We start from the raw sequence: 24,366 nt of genomic DNA, 5'->3' as shown, positions 1-24,366 counted from the left end.
GTGGGGCCATGCCTGATCAGCGAGGTAAGTGTGGCCCAGTGCTTGGAGACTTCTTCCACGACCTTGCTAGGGGAAATCCCTGGAAGAGTCAATATCGGTATATGATGTAGGACGCCAGGGCGCCTTAACGTTACATCAGACATAGTTCTGATGGTGAAACGAGACATCTCTACCGATCTGATCTACTCTAAGGTGGCTCGGTGGATGGATCTACCTATCGGAGGATGGATCTACTCTACCATCTAAGGTGGCTCGCACTCCCGTTGAGTTGCGCCAATCTGACGTTTCAGGCGGTCCGCCCCCGAGAGGCCCGCCCCCAAGACGAAGTCGTTCTGAAGACGGTCAGCAAAGACGCAGCGAGCAGAATGGTCGTGATCTTTGAAGACCATGACCCACGACGCCAGGTGTGTTGTTTCTTATTCAACTGAGAGGCTCAAGCCCCCCCCCCCCTCCCCTCCCTAACCGGTCCCCAGGTATTTTGGAGAATACGTGCCACAGCCGTGAAGGAGCTATCTGTTGGCGTATTTTGGAGAGTGATCGGATATTTCATTTATCAGCCTCCCCACTCATTTTGGAAAATCATGACCCAGCCAAGACCGCCAGATATATGGCGATATGCCCCACACCTACTCATGACAGTGCGATGTCAGGCCGGTCGCGGTCCGCAAGCACCGTCAGGAGGCGCGGCATGGTGCCACAGCTGGCCACGCACGCGCACTCACCCCTTTCTTGGTGGACGGCATGGCTGCTGTTTTTCTGGAATCCTGGGAACAGGTGCAATGAGGTAAGCTTCAGATGATAATGTTCATGTTTTGGCGAAGACATTTCACAGGGTGGTTTAATTTACTGTAAGACATTCTGCTATCCGCTATCTCACAGATGATATTTCATATGCGTAAAAATCCTTTGATAAAAAACCTCCCGGTACATCTCCACCATCGCAAAGAACTACACCGATGCGAAACAAGTGAGGCAAAATGAAAATAATCAGGTGTGAAAACCGCATAAGAAGACTTGAAAGTAACGTTAGGTTAACAGAACACCTGAAGCTCCGAGGAGCTGCATTGCTTCGATTATCACCGTGGTACTCCGCACTGTTGCATACAAAAGGTCATCTCTACAGTCCTTGCACCGTATCCAGTATAGTTTACATTGCAGGTGGCAGCTAACTCCTGCTCTGTCGCATGTTTTGTCAAGAGGCTTGCATAGTCATACACGAATGGATGTTCGATGAACAGCCTCAGCCACACCGGCTAATGATTGATGGCTGCTGGGCGGCGCGGTCCGTTCAGTCTGTTCCGATGAACAACCTCAGCCACACCGGCTAATGATTGATGGCTGCTGGGCGGCACGGTCCGTTCAGTCTGTTCCGATGAACAGCCTCAGCCACACCGGTTAATGATTGATGGCTGCTGGGCGGCACGGTCCGTTCAGTCTGTTCCGATGAACAGCCTCAGCCACACCGGCTAATGATTGATGGCTGCTGGGCGGCGCGGTCCGTTCAGTCTGTTCCGATGAACAACCTCAGCCACACCGGCTAATGATTGATGGCTGCTGGGCGGCGCAGTCCGTTCGGAAGCAGAGGCACAGGCACGCCCCGCTCACTACAGTGTCCACCGTAGACCGATATTCCTAACATGACGTGAAGTGTCCGAGTCCAGTTATTATGCAAACACAAATGGTTTGATGTTGTTCGCATTTCGCCATTGTTTTGCGATTTGTTGCAAACAACGGGGGGCCTAATTGAACGTTCGGGGAATGGGTCTATGCCCCTCCAGAGGGAAACCAAACCCCATCTACGATGCCAGTCACGAGTGGAGGCTGATAGCCTGTGGCTTGAAATTAAATCACATTGCAGGCTATTGATATGCGTCGAATGAATGTGACAAACTGTTCTCCGCGCATATAGCTAATTAAGAAGCGTAAACGTGCGCTCTTTGATGAAATAGCATGTGATGTGTTTACCAGCCCGACGTCTATACGCCGGTGAGATGTCTGTGCCCAAGTGGCGTCCTTCATCCCGAGTCCGCAGTCTGTTACATTCACACGTCACGTCAAGACAAAACCGGCATGAAGGCCCCTCAAACCGATGTCGTAGCGTGCAGTCTGACACATAACACTAGCTTGGCTCCTGGAACAGCAATGTCCCTCCTCAGAGACGCATAATGTAAAACGAAAGCACCCATGGCTCGGCAGTGGTGTCCTGGACCCCTCATCGCTCCGCCAGCAAGACTCGCTCCTCACGCCGGATCCTCGTGTCCTTGCTCGCCTGCTTGTCACCTCCGCAATGGAGTCGGCCGCCCTCGGTGCTTACGTCTGCGGTGGAGGGAGCCGGACCCGCTGCTGCCCCCACTGCCGCCCAGCCACAACTGACGGGCCCACCCAAAGAACAAAGCCATTACCGGTATGCGGGCCGACCCTCATTGAAAGGGCGTTCTTCACCGACCGAGGAATGCCTTATGTTCTGCGGAATACTGGCGCTCTGGCGCGGCGCCAGACGTCTCGGCGCTTCACGGTGTCGCCCGTGGCACGCCGCTTGTCACCATCAATACAGCGCGTGACCATTGGAGCGAGACTCAGGTGCGGCCCGAGCGGCGGTCGCATAGCAGAGGCCACCCGGGCAGCGTCAGCTGCCAGCCGGCGCCGCTGGCACAGCCGCCCACCGACAGCGCTGAAGGATGAACACAGGTACAGCCGCGACGGAAAACGTCCGGCGGCCGCAGCTGAAGCGACACACGCGGCTCGTGTCGGAGGATACCGGGCAGCCGCAGCTGAAGCGACACACGCGGCTCGTGTCGGAGGACACCGGGCAGCCGCAGCTGAAGCGACACACGCGGCTCGTGTCGGAGGACACCGGGCAGCCGCAGCTGAATCGAGACACGTGGTTCGTGCCGGAGGACATCTGACCAACCAAAGAGAGCCCGTTGGGGACGTTATATAGCAGTAAATAGCGAACAGATTGCAGCATAGCGCAAAGAGGCCGTGACAGAGAACCTCTGAATAGTCGCAAAGAGCCCGTGAAGACCCTTGAGTGACCATCAAGAACGCGCGGGGAAGTGCCTCTAGACGATTGCGCGAATCTCGTGAACGAGAAACCGAGAGCGGCCACTCAGAGTTTGTGAAGGAGAGCATCTGATCAGTCTCAGGGACACCATGGAGGAAACCCATGAACGGCCACACGGAGATGAATGATGAAAGCCTCCGGACAGTCACAGAATCTGTGGAGGGGACTCTGAACCATCATACAGAGCCCATGACGGGGAGGCCCTGGACTGGTGCACAGAGTCCGTGATGTAGAACCTCCGAGCGATCACACCACCTGTGGCTGAGCATCCCTGGATGATTGCACGGGGACAGCGGAGGAAGAGGCCAATTGGCCATGACATCCTATGGAAGGAAGCCTCTAAAAGACATTTCTGGGCGGCTACAAAAGGCATGTGTTTGTGGGTGATAACCGAACGGCCACAAATCATCGCATGTGGCGGTGAGAGTAGCGACAGACGATTGCACCTTTACTTTCTTGCATGCAGCCGAGATGCCATGTTACGGAGGGATATAAAAGCCGTGTATGGAGGTCAAAAATAGGATCTGCATGTCACACTTCTGGCAAGCATAAACATCTAGTTGACGAGAATGCTTCAAAATGCACCCTCTATCATATTCTTTCACCTAATCTGTTGTAATCTATTGTATTCTTAAAGCAAATTTGGTAGCTTAAGGTTGGTCAGTTCATGAAGTTGATGAGTATCTATTACACAAGAAAGCATGCAGGCTGACGCTTTATAGATAAAAACTGTTCACAGTGACGTGGAGAACACATCATCACATCAGGAGAACATAACGAGACAGTACCTCCGCATCATGCTATGACGGAACATGACTAGCTATTTGTTCCCAGATGCAAGGTTTGTTTTTTTATTGAGCCTCTATGCAGAGTGTTTCACTTGATATGCTAATTTTAAAAGCGCAAGTAAAGATACTAAAAATAACCCAAGAACGCCCTATCTCGCAATCATTGTTGAAAACTGCCTGCCGTTTAGATTGACGTCTTTCACGCATGTATTGTAGCCTGGAAGCTGGTCATACAGGAATCCGTCGGCACGCAGAGCGGCCGGACACGCCATTTGCAAGACACCAGCAGCCGTGTGGGCTAGACCTTACACCACACCAGCAGCTGTGAGGGTTAGACCTTACACCACACCAGCGGCCGTGTGGGTTAGACCTTACACCACACCAGCAGCCGTGTGGACTAGACCTTACACCACACCGTATATATACATATATATATATATATATATATATATATATATATATATATATATATATATATATGTATATGGTTATAAAGTCAAGTCCATGACTGCCGTATTTTCTCCCCGGCATTAATTTTGATTTGTCAGGCTCTCTCCCACCCTGCCCGCCCCCCATCGCTCCTCCCTATGCTGGCCATTTTTCATCCTCCGGCCGTCTCTCCCCTCCCCTCTATTTCATCGCCCATTTATCTAGTCACTTGTCACGGCTCGTGCATCTCGTTCGACACGTGAAATTCTCGTTCATTTCTGCTGTCGCCAGATGCCGCCCCGTCAGCAGTGCGGTCGGAAGTGGACCGCCCCGATAAGAGCCGTCTGGCGACAGCGCGCGGATGTCAGGTGGGGGGGGGGGGGGGGGGCGCTGGTCAACGCCCAACAGCGCAGAAACCTCTCCGAAAAGCGGCCAGCACGGTGAAGGCTGGCCTTGACTAGTGTACGGTGATTGCAAGAGGCACTTCTGCTTGGAGGGGGGCCTGGAGGATCAAGCTGATTGCTGGAATGCAAAAACAATGTGGATTTCGATGTGCACGTCATTTTGTTGCTCCACCTGATTGTCTTTCCTCCAATGTTGCCTGTCGTCAGCAGTGCAATGTGGCGGCATTGTCAAATTAGTCCGCATAAATAGTCGCTTGGCACCATATGATTTATGGAGCCCGTTCGGATGTTATTTTCAACAACACAAAAACAAAATAAAAAAAACAGTATGCCAGCAACAGTCCGTGCTGTCAATGATGGTAAATACATGGTCATCGATGTGTACCTACGCGAAAGTTAACTGATTGGTTCTAGTTGGGCTGTAGGAAAATCACACAGTTTATCAGTCGGAGTTGTCTTTTTATTGGTGGCAGTGACTAGAACTCGAGACACAGTGTGCACCTGCAAATGCACCTACAACTAATGCATTTTTGTTTTTTGTTCTCGTACTACAGACATGAAACTGACGCGCATGCAAACCATCACACCCTGTGTCGCGATGTTAACTGTTGCAGGCTACACGATACGTGTCATCGATTTCTCGGAAGTGTTTTAGAAAAAAAGATGACTGTTTCGCCTGTAAAGTTCCCTGCTTTCGATCCCGGGTCCCGTCCCGAATAGGGTTCTTCGCCGCTACCTCCGGCGGCTGGGTGAGGCCCGCGCCGGGAAGCTTGCCTGCCATGTTTGAAACCAGGGCAGAGGAGTAAGGCATAAGGTAAGGGGAGAGGAATGGAGAAGGCAATATATATATATATATATATATATATATATATATACATATATATATATATATATATAAATATATATGTGTGTGTGTGTGTGTGTGTGTGTGTGTGTGTGCATGATTACAACGGTAGATGTTGAGGTCTTGCTAGCATGAGGGAATGAAATCTTAATGTCTTGCTAGCATGAGGGAGTGAAATGTTGAGGTCTTGCTGGCATGAGGGAGTGACATTGGAAAATCAAAACGGAATCAGCTTTGGCCATCGGAGCTGTCATACACATGCACGGTGGCATGACACTTAACAAGTGTTTACAAAACAAACAAGCTTTTGTTTTATTCGTATGTTTTTCCGCGCTGGTTGCTCCTGCGGGGTCGGTGGGTTGTTTGGCCGCTGGAGCCCCGCGGAAGGTGACCCGGAGGCGCTGGTTGCCTCTTGCAGAGTCGGTGGGTTGTTTGGCCGCTGGAGCCCCGCGGAAGGTGACCCGGAGGCGCTGGTTCCCTCCTGCGGGGTCGGTGGGTTGTTTGGCCGCTGGAGCCCCGCGGAAGGTGACCCACCGGCGCGCTGACGTTGTCGTCGGCCCCGATACGGTTCTCGGATCGCCGCCGGCCGCTGCAGGACGCCCTGCCACCGGCCCACCTGTCCGCCGGCCTATTTCTGCCGGCTATTTCTGCGCGACTGAGGCGTGTGGCGGCGCGACTGAGACGTGAGATGGCGCGATGACTCGCGGCGACCGGCCGGCCCTGCCAACGCCGCTGATCGGTGGCTGGCTGGGACACGAGGGAGTCTAGCAGAGCGGCCTCAAACGCTCCGGTAGGGATGAAAGCAGAGCTGCGGACAAACAGGCCGTACATGAAGGGGGTGCTGCATGGGTCAGTGCCCTTCCAATAGCGAATGTGAGCTTCAGGCACCGGGGATAACGTAGGACGCAATGGTTCACCCGAAAAACACCTTGTTTATCATTTCCTACAACCACACATCAAAACGTTTCGTTGAGATGGCCGAAGGCAAGAGAACACAAGGAAGGTTTTCGGAGGACCTCCAACATACGGAAGCCCAATGGCGGTTACGCCCGCCTCATTAGAATGGTGCGGTCCTCAATAGAATGGTACGGTCCCTTGCATGACAGCACAGGTTTTAGACAACTGTTTGTTGAGATTACGAAGGGCCTTTGCTTCTGGCTAGTCGGCGTTGACGGCGACACACGACAACGGCTAACTCTCAATTTTTAGGACGGACTTGTAAAGTAAACAATGTCGGAATCGTGTTGTCCTATGACATGCAACAGTTTTACGGTAGCACCCTGGCAGCCCAAAGATCACTCAAATGAATATTTTGTCAAATAAAAGAGAACTCAAGGCCTGTGATATTCATAAGTGATGACCTCGCATCAAAACGCTCGAGTAGGAGCATTTGGTATCAAGCATTTTCGATGGGTGATTTGCACTAGTCAGCAAATCATATATATATATATATATATATATATATATATATATATATATATATACATCGCACTGGTTGTCAGTAGCTCGATTATAAACACCGGCCGTGATTTTAAACCTCAATTTGTGTGCTCAACTTGGGCTTTAATATTTGAGTTTGCTGATTGGAAATGCCATTGGAGATCTCTCCCAAAGATGTTTAAATTGAAGGAAAACGCGAGTTGCTTTGGTGTGGAACCTTTATTTTGCGCAATGACAGTGGCACATAGTATTCATGAACCCATGCATGGAATAGAGCCCATGCACGGGCTCAGTGAAAAATGTTGACCGTTAAAGACGTAACAGCTTTAATCTTGGCTTCCATTGTATTCTTGGCAATATCGTTGGAATAACTTCACGACCGTGAGGTAAACAGTGTCGAAAAGCTCAACAAATAGTTGAAGATCCACAGCATTGATTGGGGCTCTTTTTCCCGACGGTGGTCTGATGTCTCTTACATCCCCGTCATCATAGTGCTACGGATATAGGAGACACGCACTTTAAAAAAACAGTAAATTCATGCTTGTTGCTTTTGCGCCTCTGGATCCAGACCACTGAGCCGGACTGATGACCTTGCCAACGCCCAAGGTCATCGGTGATACAGACGGGTGAGGCTCCGGCGCGTCGGCCTATTCCAGAGTCGGCGGAGCCCGGCTGACAGCCGGTCGCAGCGCGTCCGTGTGCCATACGGGCAGGGAGGCTGGCACGTCGCCATGGCCCAGATCGCAGGTCGGGCCGCCCCGCCGCGACCGTCCGACGCCGGTGCTGTCACCTGCGGCCGATTCTGTAAACACCGCCGACTCTCCGTCACCCGGCTGGTGACGTCATGGTTGACACCGGCACTTGCGGGCTTGGCCGACGGCCAGAAACATTGATATGGAAAAATACCACGTGATGTTAACCGAAATAGTGGTTCACTGGTGCTGAATACCAGAATGACAGCCAATTTATATCCCCGGCCTTAAATATCACTCAGCGTCGACGAACGCCAACTTGCCAACTCGGACAAATCGAGCAGGAACAGACACTTTTTTTGTTAGATCTGTCTAGTCGGGCCAGTCAGATGGAAATCCCACAGAGTGGTGCTAGGACGAAATTGCTGATAATGCTACAAAATGGAAATAAATCATTTTTTGGCTATCAGCAAGCAGAATGACGCCAGTAAACATATTCATTTGGTAATATAAGCCGTGTAAGTTATCTGACCGGACATTAGATGTCGGTATTCGACAGTTCATCGATGTTGCGTGTCGTGCAGCATGGTCCAGTAAGGAGCATATTGAATATCGTATGTTTTTCAGTGCATTAGCGAGGAACATTAGTCACATATATAATATAGTAATATTAGCCTTGTTCTTCTGATAACAGCCAGGAGAATGGAGATATAGCTGGGTTGATATTTTGGCAATATGCCTTCATCGAAACAATAGCAGAAGTGAAACAATAGCAATACGTTCTGCTTTTATTTCGATGAGGGCATGTTGCCGAAACGTCAGTCCAACTATATCTCTATTCTCCTGGTTTTTCTCCGAGAAATAATGCTAATACCACTGTCTTAGCATATCAAATGGTTCCATTTTGCTTGGCGCAGCGTACCGGAAATAGTTCTGTTGCTGGGTCTAAGGCAAGCTACCGCCAGCGTCCAGCCCTGTACATCGTTTGCTGAGGGATAATCTACAAAATCATTAGCCGATCGCAATGCTTCAAAGAAACTAACTGTAATAGCCTACCGTCATTCTGAGCAAAGCCCGGGAAAAAAAACGGATAGCTAGCATTGATTATGTATCACATGACGTCACCTCTGAATGCAATTTATCCGACTTGACCTGGTGAGAGGCTACCGCTAGGTCGGTCGGTCAACTATCCGGGCGGCTGTACGCTTTGGCCCGTCCCCAGCCAGGATTCGGCCCTGAGCCGGGTCAGTCTAAGACGGTACGGCCCTGAGCCGGGTCAGTTCTGAGGACCGGTGCAGCCCTGAGCCGGGTCAGTCTGAGACCGGTGCAGCCCTGAGCCGGGTCAGTCTGAGACCGGTGCAGCCCTGAGCCGGGTCAGTCTGAGACCGGTGCGGCCCTGAGCCGGGTCAGTCTGAGACCGGTACGGCCCTGAGCCGGGTCAGTCTGAGACCGGTGCAGCCCTGAGCCGGGTCAGTCTGAGACGGGTGCAGCCCTGAGCCGGGTCAGTCTAGGGATGGGGAGACCGGTGCAGCCCTGAGCCGGGTTGGTCTGAGACCGGTGCGGCCCTGAGCTGGGTCAGTCTGAGACCGGTGCGGCCCTGAGCCCGGTCAGTCTGAGACCGGTGCGGCCCTGAGCTGGGTCAGTCTGAGACCGGTGCGGCCCTGAGCCCGGTCAGTCTGAGACCGGCGCCGCCCTGAGCCGGGTCAGTCTGAGACCGGCGCGGCCCTGAGCCAGGTCAGTCTGAGACCGGTGCGGCCCTGAGCCGGGTCAGTCTGAGACCGGCGCCGCCCTGAGCCGGGTCATTCTGCTTTTCAAAGCTGCAATGTTCAATGTGAGTAGCCTCGTGGTCTTTGTAAACGATTTCCTTGTGACTGTGTGCCTGCCAGTCTATCAGTCTGTTTGTCTGTCAGTCTGTCTGTCAGTCTTTCTATCTTTCTGCCTGTCAGTCTGTCTGCCTGCCCGTCTATCTGTCCGTCTGTCAGTCCGTTTGTTTGTCTGTCTGTCCCATTTAGCGTTGCGTCATGCCCGGGCCGGATGTCGGGTCGCTAGATAGTGAAGCTTAGTAGGCACACGTGCGCACGGGGCAACGCGCAGCGTTGAGCTTCACCCGGAGAAGCTGACGGGCAGCGCGTGGCATGTGCTGCAAGATACAAATTGTCGCGTTGGATGGCCTTGGGCAAATGTGTACAGCGCGAAACAGTCGAGCAGCCATTGGAAACCGTGCTCATATCATGTTAGTGGGATTGGAGCGACAGGCCATTAGCCCACCTCGGCGGAGGATTGAACAGGCAACGTTGTGGTGCTCGGCCTGCAGTCACACGTGCCACTGTTCGTGTGCACAGAAGCGGTCAAGATGAATCCGTCCTATTTTGAAATCTTTTCACGTTTCATACCAAATTCGTGCAGCCGAAGGGAGCGGAATTGTAAATCTAAAGCATCGACCAACGCACCGTCTGCAATTCATGTGGCCAGCATGGGTTTGTGCGACCGGTGCAGTTGTCCCAGAATCGCTGGGCAAGAGGGGAATTTTGGTATTTCGGAAAACGGTGCCGAATGTAACACGCTGCCATCGATACTGTAGGCAGCCCCCCCCCCCCCCTCCCCCGCCGGCAAAAGTTACATCATCGCATGCACCGGTTCAGAGCCTGTATTTACCAACAATTTATTGGTCGCTTAGCACTATCCCGTCCAAACATGAGCTTGGGGCACTATTTCCTAAAGTGTTGCTATTTCTCCGTTTTGCCGTCGTTACAATGACGCCAGTTGATCCCTCGGTCACCGCCAGCGAGTGTTTCAAGTAAAACCACCAAACATACATGCGTCGTTTGCTGCCGACTGCCGGCAGGAGTCAATCGTCCCGGATTCATTCACTCGCTGCGGCGAAAAAGGTGAGCTTCGGTAACGATTGCATGCATCGCTCTGACAAATGATGGAGAAACCACACACCTCGGGCGAGGGAAATCCTGCTAACAGTGAGAAACCACACACCTCAGGCGAGGGAAATCTTGCTAACAGTGAGAAACCACACACCTCGGGCGAGGGAAATCCTGCTAACAGTGAGAAACCACACACCTCGGGCGAGGGAAATCTTGCTAACAGTGTGTTACTCAAAAGACTCGTGCCATTGTAATGAGAATACGTATGATCAACTGCATGTCAATTAGTTCGTGTTGAATATAAAATACAAGCCAAGTGCGCAAGGAGCTTTCTGCCCTAGGCCATGCATGGGTTGTAAGCTTTTTCGTCTTTCCTCAAAGCACAGTTCCAAAATGCACACAACCTTACACTCACCTCAACACTGCTGGTCACTGTCTTCGAGAGACATGGTTTAATCACAAACATCCTACGAAAGCGAGAGACTTTGACGTGGTGACAAGCTTAGTTGAGGCAGATCTGGCTAGAATTAGGTTATTTGGCACTTTGTTCAGTGGCTTACGCACCCTCTTAATCCATGTCCTGACTCGCCATCATGTCTGTTTCGGTTTAGACATTCACAGACAAATTTCCTGAGTTGCATGGGGTAAAAGGTTAACCCCACCTGCGACTGTAACATTCATGCATGGATTGAAAACGGAATTTAAATGGAATCTGAAATTAATATCTCACTCCCTCGTTCTGTACATTGATGATATTCTGGGGTATGGAAACATGGCATAGAAAAGCCAACACATGTCCTGAACAGGATAAATTCCCACCGAATCCCGCCGTCCGACTGACCATCGACCACACGCATGGGACAGGACGCGTATCGTTTCTTGATACTTTGATCACTGAACACCCTCAGGACGGAACATCACTGAACTTTTAGCTGTCCCCCATTCAGAGATAGCACGTTCGGTCCAGCTGTCGTCAGACAAGCCGGCCACTGACAGCAGCCTCGGACGCGTGACCGATTGATTAAAAAGGCGTGAATCTCGTCGTCATCAAGTCCAAATATTTCTTAAAAACATCCAGAGACGTTCGGGTGTTCTCCTTCACTTCACCAACTGGTGTATATGCCTCCCATGTGTTAATAAAACGGCCATTATGCGGGCAAGCGGAATAATCAGGAGGGCTAAAGCACGTATCATAGTGGCTTGAGTCAAACCCTCAAACAAGCCCAGGTCTGGCCAGTTTAACAAAGCCGCCCTGACAATCCAACCGTCAACACTGTCATACTTGCGGCTGTGGTCTAGCTGGTAAATTCTGTCAAAAATACGTATTGTACAAAATCACATGAGGCTTTACGAAACGAAAGGGTGAGTCATGTTCTACGTTGGTGAGAGCAAGGGGCCAGTCAAGATTCGTCTCAACGACCATCTTGAAGGCGCCACTTACCTAGGCTTGACACGCCCTCGGGCGGACATGTGTGGAAGTGGCACGGCAGCGCCATAAATTCTGAATTAAACACTGTCTTTCGGACTGAGCTTCTTTTAACAAGCCGAGACTGTGCCGAGACCCCACATCGGTAAGTGGTTTAGATCAGAAATTTAAAGCCAGCACTAAACACAACCACTGGTTCCTAGCCTTTAGTGTCAATCGTTGCGTAAAGCGTACGCGGCGTTTTTTCACCATCACAGCATAATTTTGTGGCGTCCGCTAGCTTTAACTGAATGTCAGCCCTTAGTCATGCTGTTTATCAACGTCCTGGTCGGTTTCATGGCAAAAGGTGTCTTCATGTCATATTTTAAAAAGACGTTTGATATGCCATGCTATCCCTCGGATGACAGTGACCAGCAATGCTGGGGTGGGTGTAAGGTTACGTGCATTTGAAGCTGTGTTTGGAGAAAAGGGACAACATCTGATAGCCCATAGATGGTTTGAGGCCGAGCGTCCGCTGCACATGTTGGCTTGTTTCTTATGTTTAAAATAAAATCATTGGCATGCAGTTGACCATACGTGCTCTCATTGCAATGTTTTCAGTCAGGCCAGAGATCCTCCGCATGCTTAAGGATTATACAATTAATCTATAATGAGTAGACTCGCAATCGGTAAGCGTTGTGACAGCGTTTATCTCAGGTTCTAGATATCGTCGTCTCCACAGACTTAGGACTGCTTCTTTAAACATAAAAAATAGAGTTCTTCAGAGATCTGCAACAGCCCCTTCCCGCACTTACAAGCATGTAAAGGGGGGGGGGAGGGAGGGGCGAGGGATGGCCCACCGATTTTCGTCAAGGTTGTTACCAATTTACAGTTTGTTCTTGTCAAAAAAGCTGGCCCGAAGACGGCGAATTTGATGATGTTTCTCCTGGCCCACACCCCTGCTGGTCAGCACGTCATACCTGGTTCTCTTCAGACGGCTCGGCAGTCAGAGATCGGATCGGCCAGGAAATCCAAGCAGTGATGTGAAACGCATCCAGAAATGCACCCATGAATGCATGAATACATGAAATGCATCCAGAACGCCAACACAGTTCGTCCATACAGCTTAGGATGGTTCGTCCATACAGCTTCAATTCGTCCACACAGCTTGGGAATGGGACTTTCCATGCGCTTACAAGAAGTCCTTAGCGAAGCCAGCCTGCATGTGCTTGTAACGGATTATTGGATAAATGTTATATAGGACTGAAATTAGAAACCACCCTTCAAGAAGTTACAGGGCGTAAATCCGTAGACAAACACATATCATGAAGTGAACTTGGTTCCCGGACCCTCAGATCTACTCCCGGAGCATTTGCATTAGTTGGTGGCCCTTCTAAGTCTTTAACTTTAAGGGAGTACGCAAGCTATCCGTGCTTTCCGCTCATTTCATTTGTTATAATTGTGATTGCGATTGGGATTTTTGGTTGAGTCGCCTAGGGTACGACGAAATCAATACCAAACATAAGCAGAGCATCATAATCAGTGGGGCTCATCATGAAAGGAACTGGTGATACCTGGTTTTTTGTGCCAGCTGCGCAAAGAGCTATCCTCTAGCGCTGAAAAAATCCGCACTCGCTGGTGCTTCACAGAAAATAACGAAATATGATCATAAACAATATGTTTTTGTTAGAAAGACTTGAAAGAAGAAGAAAGATAAAAAGGGTCTTCTCGCAGTGAAGCGTTTGCCATTCAATTTCATATGAGTGCAATGCGCATGTTGCAACGGAATAATCTCCAATCGGCTCAAGGGTCATGGAAACTAACAAAAAGATGGACAGTGTCAAAGCGGGTAGCTCAATGTTCTGAGCGTATGTGACAGGCATTCATAGAGATGTTGAAGTTGAAAACTAAGATATGTTGGAAATGAATATATGCTTAAGTGAGTTGGGACGGTTCAAGGTAAAAATCGGATCGTGGTAAAAAATGTTGAATTTACTACCGCATGGCGGCCTGGACGGCGTCCCGCATGGCCTTGGAGTGCTGCGGCACAGTATCTCATTTGGTGTATTGCGGCACAGCGACGCGATGCGGCGGTGCGACAGCGTAAAGAAAGCGGAGTTCGAGAGGACACAAATCCCTTACTCTTTGCTAAGAAGGCAGCGCTTTCGGTAGTTATCGATGTGCTGCAACTGTCGATGTAAAGATGAGTTTAAAACCACAATGGGCCACCGTTCAAGTCCCAAGTCATATTGACCCTGCTGTCCATGTCTTTGAGATGGTAGAATTACCGCATTGGGTATTTGTTATTGTAAATCTTTTCACAACTCTAAAGGGTCTGCGAGCTGTTGTTTTTTTTCAAATTTGACCAGCTTTGAGAGTACCGCAAAAGTGCACTTTGCTGGATTATGAATAGCGCCCGTTTGTTCCTAAATGTTGAGAGTAAAACCTGCAGACAGGTGCTGCAGGCCTGCCTTCTGGCCCACATTTCACGGACCTCCTGTCATCGGAGTCCGAATTCCCAGGCGACTCGTCTGACCGGCAGCGTTCCCGGCATTGTTCGCGGCTGAGAGCGAGGCTGGAGAATTCGCGCACGGTCGGCGGGCCGGCCGGCGAGCCGCTCCGGTCCGCCGGTCACCACTCGTCCGTCCGGACCGTCCGACACGCCAGGCCCTCCAACAATGCCGCACACACGGCTGTCACCGCAGCGAGCGGCCTCAGCGCCGCCCTGGGGTCACCCGGGCCGGAACGGCCGCCGGCAGCTGGACGCTCGCCGGCCCCCCTCACCATCAAACACGCATGCATACAAGGGCGCGGCGTGTATGACGGACGCGCGCCGTATATGGGCGGCGGGGTCGGTCGGGGCGTGATTGGCGACCGACGCGGCGCCGCCCCGCGCCGGCGAGTCGAGCTGCTGGAGCCGGCCCGGCCTCCGCGCCAGTGGGCTCGGCAGTGTGCTCCGCTCCAGACCTCACTCCGCGCCCGGCATCAGACATCGCCATGGTAAGTGGCACCCGGTGCCTGTCCGCCGGTGGTCCGGTGGTGGTCCTCTAGTGGTCCGGTGGTGGTCCTCTGGTGGCTCGGTGGTGGTCCTCTGGTGGCTCGGTGGTGGTCCTCTAGTGGTGGCGTGGCTTTGAAGTGTCGCAGCCCGCTGCAGCCGCCGGGAGAGACGGCGACCCGCGTGTCGCCGTACCGTCTGGGCTCTGACGCCCGGGCAGCCTTCCCACTGCCCAGCCACTGGACATGCAACAGATTTCAGAACAGCCCATAGCCTGTTTTCCAGTGCGATGCTGCGGCGAAGATCCGCCGCCCTGAAGATCACCCTGTGAGGCGAACCGATCAGTGGTGTCACGGGGTGGGCACTGATGAGTGGTGGCGCCTGGACGGCACGGCAGTGGCTCAGGAGTACGCCCTCATCAGTGATGTCACGCGGTGGGCACTGATGAGTGGTGGCGCCTGGACGGCACGGCAGTGGCTCAGGGGTACGCCCTCATCAGCGATCTCCCCAGTCCTGCTCTGGTGTGAGCCTACGAAACTACGACAGGGTAGAGCACTCAGATACATATATGTTTTTTTGGGTATTAGTGTTATTAGGAGGAAGCAACAAGACTGATAAAATTCAACAGTTATATTACATAAAGACATGGCCTGCTATCACAGGTCACCAAATATTTAAAGCTCAATCTGGGAATTTTCTAGTTTTCCTGTTTCCATGCATGGAGCTTTCCCGACAAAGTCCTGAACAACAACGCTGAGCATGCGAAATATGCTCATGGCAAACCATGCACCCTTAAACGAATTCCAAACCTCCCCATATGCCAGAAGCCGAAACACAACAAACAAATCCAACTTTGTGACATGTTCCCAACGATGAGATACGATGACATCACAACAAATCGACAGAAAAGAGCGAATAAACTGTTCTGGTATGCAACAGTGGACGGACAAGTGTAAAAACCATCACAATGTACCTAGTCCATGACATGAGCTTGCTGTGCCATGACACGGAGATGACTTGGAGCGGAAGCCCCTTTTTTACGTTAATGAGTTTCCTTTTCTGGCTCGGGAGACCACCATTATGAACTAAGATTCCCGTTTTCTGGATAAGAAGACACCCTCTACACGTAAAGAGGCCTTGTTCCAGACCAGGATGTCCCTCTTATGTGTCAGGAGGCAGTTGCTCCCTATCGGGATGACTTTTAGTATGAGGCCCTCTACCGTGTTTAAAAGCCCACCCTGTCAACTGGAATGATCCATTTCGGGACTAGGAGGCTCATCTGTGCATCAGGTCTTTTTTATGGAGCACGAGGCCCTGTCTTAAGATGAGGAAGCTTCTTACTGGATCGGAAACCCCGTGCAGAAATCAGGAAGCCCCCTTCTCGGATCTTTTTTATTGTCGACACTTATTCACACGGAAATTGGTGCATACAATACAAAATATTAGGAAAAACGTGCCCCACTTCAGTGAAAAAGACAGAATCCAGGAGGCCCCCAAAGAGGAAGCCCTATTTTGCCCAGGGGCCCCTGGAAAAGGTTGCCTCCCAAACTGAGAATGCATGGCGCTGCCCTTGCCTCCATGATCCTGCAAAACGTCATATCAAACGAACTGACACTAGTCAATCAGAGCCATATGATACACCGCTGTGTCTGTGCGACTGTGTTCTTCCCCATCCAATAGTGTGCGTACCAGCTCAACAGCACTCACTTGACTACTCATATTGTGCCTATAAAGCGGCCACCCTCGCGCACAAACGAAACAGCACCATTTAGCCCGCCGTCCTGACGTGACACACGCAGCCGTCCAACACGCCAGCACAGGCAGTTGGCAGAAGGCGACTCTGCGATGGAGCCTACTATCATCAGACACGTGACACACGTGGCCAACGAACAGGGCAACGTTCGCGAAACCGTGCGCTGTGCTGCTACTGGGACCACGGCCGGAGCGAGGGCGGCCATCGCCAGTGGAGCCCTTCTTGAAGTGACAGTCAGACGCCGGGCTGCAGCAGGAGTGAGGGCGGCCATCGCCAGTGAGACCTTGCCAATGGTGTGCATTACCGTAGGCATGCCATGAATGACTGGTAAACTGAGCCTAATAATCAGGAACCCTGCGTACCATTTATGACATGCAACTTCAGATTGGATCAAACCATAAGTATTGACAGCATATCGCTCTTGGAACCATTCTTAACAAAGAACAAAACATGTAATATAGCACCACTGCATGCGGTTTTACCTCTAATGATTTTGCGGTGTGAGCATTGCTATGATATCGAAGGATCATGCAACCGAAGGAACACATATTTTCAGAGCCAATACACTCAGCGCGAAATGTAGGACATGCAGCATCGAAGACACGCCCAAGAAGCTTGTTGCTGCTTTTTTGTGGTCGTATATATAAATATATATAAATAAATAAATTTATATATATATATATATATATATATATGTATATATGGATATATTGATATACGTGGATACATAAATATATATATATATATATATATATATATATATATATATATATATATATATATATGGATATATTGATATACGTGGATACATATATATAAATATAAATATATATATATATATATATATATGTATATGTATATATAGATACATTGATATACGTGGATACATATATATGTATATGTATATATATATATATATATATATATATATATATATATATATATATATATATATTATGCATCGCATAAATGGTACTGTCTGTTGAACATACAACTGTTGCCGGGCCCCGCTTCGGCATTGTAGCAGAATATTGCATTTGTGCTCAACCCGGAACTGTCATTCATAAACATTAAAGGCATTTTCACATACATGAAAATGTTTTAGTTCCTGCACGTCAAGATCCTGATACTAAGTGTGCATCGGTCTAGCTTTTCTGAAAAAGAGGTGTCCTATACCTTTTTAGTTTCGATGCGTAACGCCCATTCACTATCTTATCAAAGCATTTGATGTGTCTTGCTGCCTCCACGACAGAAACTAACTCGGCTTTAACTTCAGTAAACCGAAAGATGATCCGGTTTGCTTGAGACTACAGGCTGGTGGCCAACACTGGCCACTTCAGGGCCGTGAATGAAGGAGAGATGTAAGCGGTGACACAGCGCTGCGGCCATCGTGGGAGACTTCCTCATATCGAGACGACACCCCGCACAGGCAGCCGGCCTCCAGGGCACGTGAGGGCGCTCGGGCGGCGCCTCCCCGGCTCCAGCCGGCCTCCAGGGCACGTGAGGGCGCTCGGGCGGCGCCTCCTCGGCTCCAGCCGGCCTCCAGGGCACGTGAGGGCGCTCGGGCGGCACCTCCTCGGCTCGAGGCCGACGTTGATCGCCGCCTGCCCCACACGCGCAGGACGAGGCGTGAAGTCAGCATGAGGCGGTGAATGAGGATAAAGAGTGATTATCTTTAATTTCAGTAGTTAAGTATGTGCCCCCAGAAAAGTGCTGAGCCTTACCTCTTTACAGTTGATCAGCCAAGTATTTGTGACGCTCACTGTAGTTCAGTTGATGAAACAGTGAAAACAGGGGTAAGGTGAATTCTGTTAAAATTTGGTTTAAAGGCGTTCAGCTTAGATATAGACTTGGACTTATTAGATATGTGTTGATATACAGCCTTGGATTTCAGAAGGACTTTGAACCATTACGACCTCCCGCGGCTTGAGGTCCAAGGGGATACACCGGGGGAAGGTTGATTGGTTTTGGATGTGAGCTGGCTCACAAATGCTCTGCAAACTTTTAGGACCGGCAGGCTTTTTTGAATTTGCATGGTACGAAACTGCACATTACAACGACATCAGCCAATTTTTGTGGCATGTCCCACCGAATGATAATGGCATCTACCAGCGTGTCCAATGGCTGATACTGCCTCGTCGCGCTGATCTGCTGCGGGCACTCACGAGAGCCGTAACAGCGCTGATCTGCTGTCGACACTCACGAGAGCCCGTAGCAGCGCTGATCTGCTGCCGACACTCACGAGAGCCGTAGCAGCGCTGACTTGCTGCCGGCACTCACGAGAGCCGTAGCAGCGCTGATCTGCTGTCGACACTCCCGAGAGCCCGTAGCAGCGCTGATCTGCTGCCGGCACTCACGAGAGCCGTAGCAGCGCTGATCTGCTGCCGACACTCACGAGAGCCGTAGCAGCGCTGATCTGCTGCCGACACTCACGAGAGCCGTAGCAGCGCTGATCTGCTGCCGACACTCACGAGAGCCGTAGCAGCGCTGACTTGCTGCCGGCACTCACGAGAGCCGTAGCAGCGCTGAGCTGCTGCCGACACTCACGAGAGCCGTAGCAGCGCTGACTTGCTGCCGGCACTCACGAGAGCCGTAGCAGCGCTGATCTGCTGCCGACACTCACGAGAGCCGTAGCAGCGCTGATCTGCTGCCGGCACTCACGAGAGCCGTAGCAGCGTTGATCTGCTGCCGGCACTCACGAGAGCCGTAGCAGCGCTGATCTGTTGCCGGCACTCACGAGGGCCGTAACAATGGGGTGGGCGTATGGGTGGAAATAGGCTATCTCTCGCGTTAGCAGCGTTTGCACTCAGCACGTTTGTAAGCTGTGAGATTACATATCTCGTCGTTGAGAAAATTTTGCAGAATATAAATCAACACGGCTATTTTGATCAGCAATCCGTCAGTTGATATTCCTTATGGTTTCCGGATAGGTGATTGCGTTGTACAATTTGTCGTTTGCATGGTTGCGTGCGGTTACAGGGAATCGACTTCACGTCTTTGTTTGATCCTTGCCTCAGGGAACAAAAATATTCCCCTCTCGGCTTTGTGAATAGTGTTTATGCTTTGGGCTAGAGCAGTTTGCCTTTGGTATACTTTCTTTTGTTTTTCATGCGTCTCCAGCAAGATACCAATGAATGTTTGGGAGGTACCCCAGAAAATTTATACAGCAACACCGGCACGTAAATGTCAAGTTCAAAATTAGCAAATACTGATAAATGGCATGCGATCACACGGAAAAGTAATTAATGCGTACTGTTTTCTGACACACAAGGTCATCCTCAGCATTCAGTCATGAACGGCGCTGGCTCGGTAACGTACGTGCAATTCCCTCTCATCGTTACAATCGTCATAAATTAACGCGGTCGGGGCGACCTGTGCTAGGTTGACTAATTTTGTTACCTTCCAAAAAGAAAGCCGGTGACGGTAACAGCACCCAAGACTCTGCGGCACTGTCTCTGCACTGACCGCAGTGGCGCAACTAAGTTTGCACTGCTGACGTGTGTATGATAGTTCACTTTAGCTGGTTATCAACAGACCATCTGCCATGTCCTTCGGTGGCTGCTTTTGTGCCACTGCTGGCTTATCTCTACATTTCGTCACGTGATGCGAACCCAAAGTACCGGCTAACATGTCCGAATGCATGTTTTTCATATCGCTGAATAATGCGAGTTGTGACAAAACCAGAGAAAGCGATGTGAATAGCTAAAAGGTAACGGAGGTTAATGACGCCCGGCAAACTTAAAACGCGTCAGTCCCTCGTAGCATGCGTAACACAGGGTATCCGGCAGAAAAGTCTGATAAACCATGGCCGTAGCTGGGAAATTATATGGTAAAACGTAGTTTGTTATACCAATGGATGCTGGTAACTGATGCAACATACATGCTTATTTGAAACTTGAGAGTCACAAATGCAACACGGCAGCGTACAGAACTGCACAGAATGGCAGCAAAGTTAACTGGTGTGCAATAGTGCTTGATTTATTGAACTTGGCTTGGCTATCTATTCGTGCGCATATTTCTAAGCGAAATGATGCTCACGAACAGAAGCAGCCATTTCCATTATTGTATTATTGGCATCTGCAAGCGCAGCTCTGGTAGCCGTATCCTTTCGCATATCCGTAAGTTGTTTGGTGCATTAGCGAGGAATATCATTCGCATAGATAAGACAGCAGTATTAGCCTTATTCGTCGGATAAAAACCAGGAGAATGGAGATATAGTTGGGTTTGATATTTCGGCAATATATAATAGCTGTCGATACATATAATAGCTGTATACGACAACAACATGTCGAAACAATAGCTGAAGTCTATTGTTTTAATAGACTTTACCTCTGCTATTGTTTCAATAAATGCATGTTGTCGAGATATCAACCCAACTATATCTCCACTATACACACACATACACACACACACACACCACACACACACACACACACACACACACACACACACACACACACACACACACACACACACACACACACACACACACACAATCATATATATTATATGATATATATAATATATATATATATATATTATAGATATAGATATATTAAATATATATTAATATATATATCTCTCTCTCTCTCTCTCTCTCATCGTCTCTCCTCTCTCTCTCTCTCTCTCTCTCTCTCGTCTCTCTCTCTCCTCTCTCTCTCTCTCGTCTCTCTCATCTCTCTCATCTATATATTATCACTTATATTATATATATATATATATATTAATAGAGTATAATATATATATATACATAATATATATAGAGATAGTATATCCTGTTTTTTTGTAGTGCCGAGGAATAAGGCTTAATTACTTAACTGTCTTATATTTCGCATATCCACTCACTTAGCGAAGATCACGCCACATTCCTGCGATTTTGTAAGAACTTCTATGCAGGCAACAGCTAGTAAAAAGCCTGTCAACGCTCAAAGTAAAAAATCCGGCGATAAAGACGGCACTAAGCGAGGGTCAATCCGTCTGTCAGCAGTCCGCCCCTCCCACTTGCCAGGCCGTCGCGCCAATGGTACCATGGGGGGGGGGGGGGGGGGAGGGGCTGCGGGTACCACAGTCGGTCCCCTTGCCCCTCTCAGCCGCCACTCCCGACTCCGGAAGGCAGTAAAATTAGACGAAGCCTGGCCGCCGGCCGGCCGGCTATATTTGGCGTCGGCGTGCCAGCCACGGGACCGAGCTGCCGCCGGCGACGGACACGCGATCCCAGCCGGCTGCGATGCGCGCGCAGCCGTCACTCCATCAGCCGACGCTGTCCCACGCTGGCCTCCTCTGAAGAGTCGGCGGCGGCCAAGCTTGGAAAGGCCGGACGGAAGGTGCTCTAAAGGAGGTCTGACGTCCGGATGACCTGTTAACTGACGGAAAAATTTGCTCACTCGCATGCCGTTATGAAAAGGAAAATAATGGCCAATGGGATCAACGTAGGTCAGTAGGTCACACCTGGGTAAGATTTAACAGCGTTGTTCAAAACAACTGTACGCTTCCAACCAGGTAAATAATCTCAAATAAAGAAGAAATTAGTGCGAGCTAAGAACGTGCGCTAATTGCCACTTGTGGGAAGACCAACAATTATTATTTCAGATTATTTATATTGGCCAAAGACAACACGCTGGTGACATTGACATACTGCGGTGATTCTGCTGCCCTGAGTCATCACCAGTCTGCCTTGATGAAGAGTGCTGGCTGGGCTACGGCATAAATCAGCTATTTTCGGCGCCAGTCTTGTGAGCTGCAGCGCTTCCAAGGTCTACAACAAGCCTGTCCGTGACAAACAGCGTCACTGGCACTCCAAATCCTGTGTCCCACCCAGCCGCTGCTTGATGCTTAGGCCCATCAGCAGCACAATGGATCTAGCGTGTCTGCTGTGCTGGTGGACTTGGACACTCGAGCTTGCTGCGTATTGACGAGGCTTCAAAAGAGGCTTGATGACAGGTGCCCAACACAGACTCTGTGTCTTCTCCGCAGGCTGACGACAAGGAGAAGAAGAAGAAGAAGAAAAAGAAGGAGACCGAGGAGGCGCCGGCTGCCGAGCCCGCTCCCGCCCCCGCCCCTGAGCCGCCCGCGCCCAAGCCCGCCTCCACCAAACGGGCCAGCGTGAGTATCTGCCGGGAGCTGAGCGGCACCTGGCCGGGCAGACGCGGCCGGGCCAGCTGAGCGGCACCTGGCCGGGCAGACGCGGCCGAGCCAGCTGATCGGCACCTGGCCTGACAGACGCGGCGACCGCTGGCGGAAAACACGCCCTACACGTGTAGCCACGACAGCCGATTGGCAAACTGTTCTCTGATGAGATAGAAGGCACGGGAGAAATGTTGTCACCGCTCTGCTGAACTGTCGACTGCGTGCTTTACAGCGAGGTTGCTGCCGGGGCAATGTTTTTCATTAAAAGCGTCTTCCGTCTTCGCAAAACAAGCAATGAGCGAGCTATACCTGACCTTAGTTGCTCCATTCACACTCGCATCTGACGATCACTGCATGCCTCACAGGGCTCGAAGAGATCCAGCAAGAAGGCCGGAAGCAGTGTGTTCTCCTGCTTCTCCCAGCAGCAGGTCAATGAGTTCAAGGAGGGATTCCAGCTGATGGACGCCGACAAAGACGGCATCCTTAACAAGAGCGACATCCGGAGCTCCTTTGACATCATCGGCAGGATCGTCTCCGACAAGGAGGTAGATGAGATGCTGAACGACGCACCCGGCCCCATCAACTTCACCATGCTGCTTTCGATGTTTGCTAGCCGGCAGTCCGGCGAGGCCGACGACGATGACGTCATCGTAAACGCCTTCAAGGCCTTCGACGACGGCGACGGCACCATCAACAGCGACGGCTTCCGGCACTCGTTGATGACGTGGGGCGAAAAGTTCACCGCGCAGGAGGTGGACGAGGCGTTCGAGCAGTTCGACATTGACGACGATGGCAAGATCGACCTGGGCGGCGTGCTCGAGTTGCTGGTCGGTGGCAAGAAGGAGGAGGAGGCCGAGGCAGCCTAGGCCGGTAAGCCGTCGCACTGTGGTGCGTGCAGCGGTCGGTCGGTCCGTCGGTCGGTACAGCGCACGTCAAACCAGCTGAGATGACCCATGTATGCTGATCGATCATCGCACTTGCGTCCGATCGATACTGATGTTGACAGCGCAACCGTGAACGTTCATCTACCGCGAGAAACCGGTACTACATAACTCGGCGCACTGCATAACTCAGGACCCCTAACGCCATCTGTTTGCTGCTTCAGGTGCACAACATTTCCATTCTTCCGGTGTGACGCCTGGGCGCAACCCTCTGCACTGCACATTCACCCACACCGACCGACCCTCCGAGAGCGGCATGACGCCACCTGTCTGACGTCATCAGACGTCATCTGTCTCGTCCGGCCAATCACCGGGCGGCAGCCCTCCGCCGGCAGCTACAGCTGTATGATTGTGAACAACGCGCGCTTGGATCAAGATTCACAGTGTAAACTTCTCTGTCTGCTCTAAATCGGCATAGAGGGTTACACCCCTTTCGACCGGAGTCCGTTTCGGTCGCGACTGACGTGGTAGTATGGCTTTGTTGATGAACTTGTTAAATTTGTGGTAAAATATACTGTGGATCAGGCACTGGAGCCTTGAATCGGTGCTCAAGGCTCCGTGTCTTATTGAATGTATAATACGGGCCTGTATTATAAATTCAAAAAATAA

At 50.8% G+C, this 24,366-nt stretch overlaps 2 protein-coding genes across 5 annotated transcripts in view; one reads left to right on the top strand and one right to left on the bottom strand.

Annotated features, from left to right (window-relative positions):
* Window positions 1-2,374, bottom strand: part of LOC119104076 (myosin regulatory light chain 2) — an 8,914-nt gene extending 6,540 nt beyond the window's left edge. For both annotated transcript variants that reach the window (XR_005094866.1, XM_037227755.1), the window contains exons 1-2: window positions 2,315-2,374; window positions 723-764 (exon numbers count right to left, since the gene is read on the bottom strand). Coding sequence is in view for 1 of the 2 variants with exons in the window: in XM_037227755.1 (XP_037083650.1) it covers window positions 723-743 (21 nt within the window). In the remaining variant the exon portion in view is untranslated. The remainder of the gene's footprint in view (window positions 1-722; window positions 765-2,314) is intronic.
* The window catches only part of LOC119104074 (myosin regulatory light chain 2-like), a 27,858-nt gene extending 3,492 nt beyond the window's left edge, over window positions 1-24,366 (top strand). The window contains exons 2-5 of one of the 3 annotated variants that reach the window (XM_037227751.1): window positions 291-404; window positions 22,664-22,792; window positions 23,182-23,686; window positions 23,922-24,366. In XM_037227751.1, coding sequence (XP_037083646.1) covers window positions 291-404; window positions 22,664-22,792; window positions 23,182-23,682 — 744 coding nt within the window. In that variant the 3' untranslated portion in view covers window positions 23,683-23,686; window positions 23,922-24,366. Of the gene's footprint in view, window positions 1-290; window positions 405-14,826; window positions 14,943-22,663; window positions 22,793-23,181; window positions 23,687-23,921 lie in introns of those variants that run through there. The other 2 variants (XM_037227754.1, XM_037227752.1) reach the window with 2 other exon arrangements.

The sequence above is a fragment of the Pollicipes pollicipes genome, unplaced genomic scaffold (genome assembly GCF_011947565.3).
Source record: "Pollicipes pollicipes isolate AB1234 unplaced genomic scaffold, Ppol_2.1 Scaffold_5756;HRSCAF=6815_pilon_pilon_pilon, whole genome shotgun sequence".
Classification (NCBI taxonomy): domain Eukaryota; kingdom Metazoa; phylum Arthropoda; class Thecostraca; order Pollicipedomorpha; family Pollicipedidae; genus Pollicipes; species Pollicipes pollicipes.
This window is presented reverse-complemented; position numbering and strand designations above follow the sequence as displayed.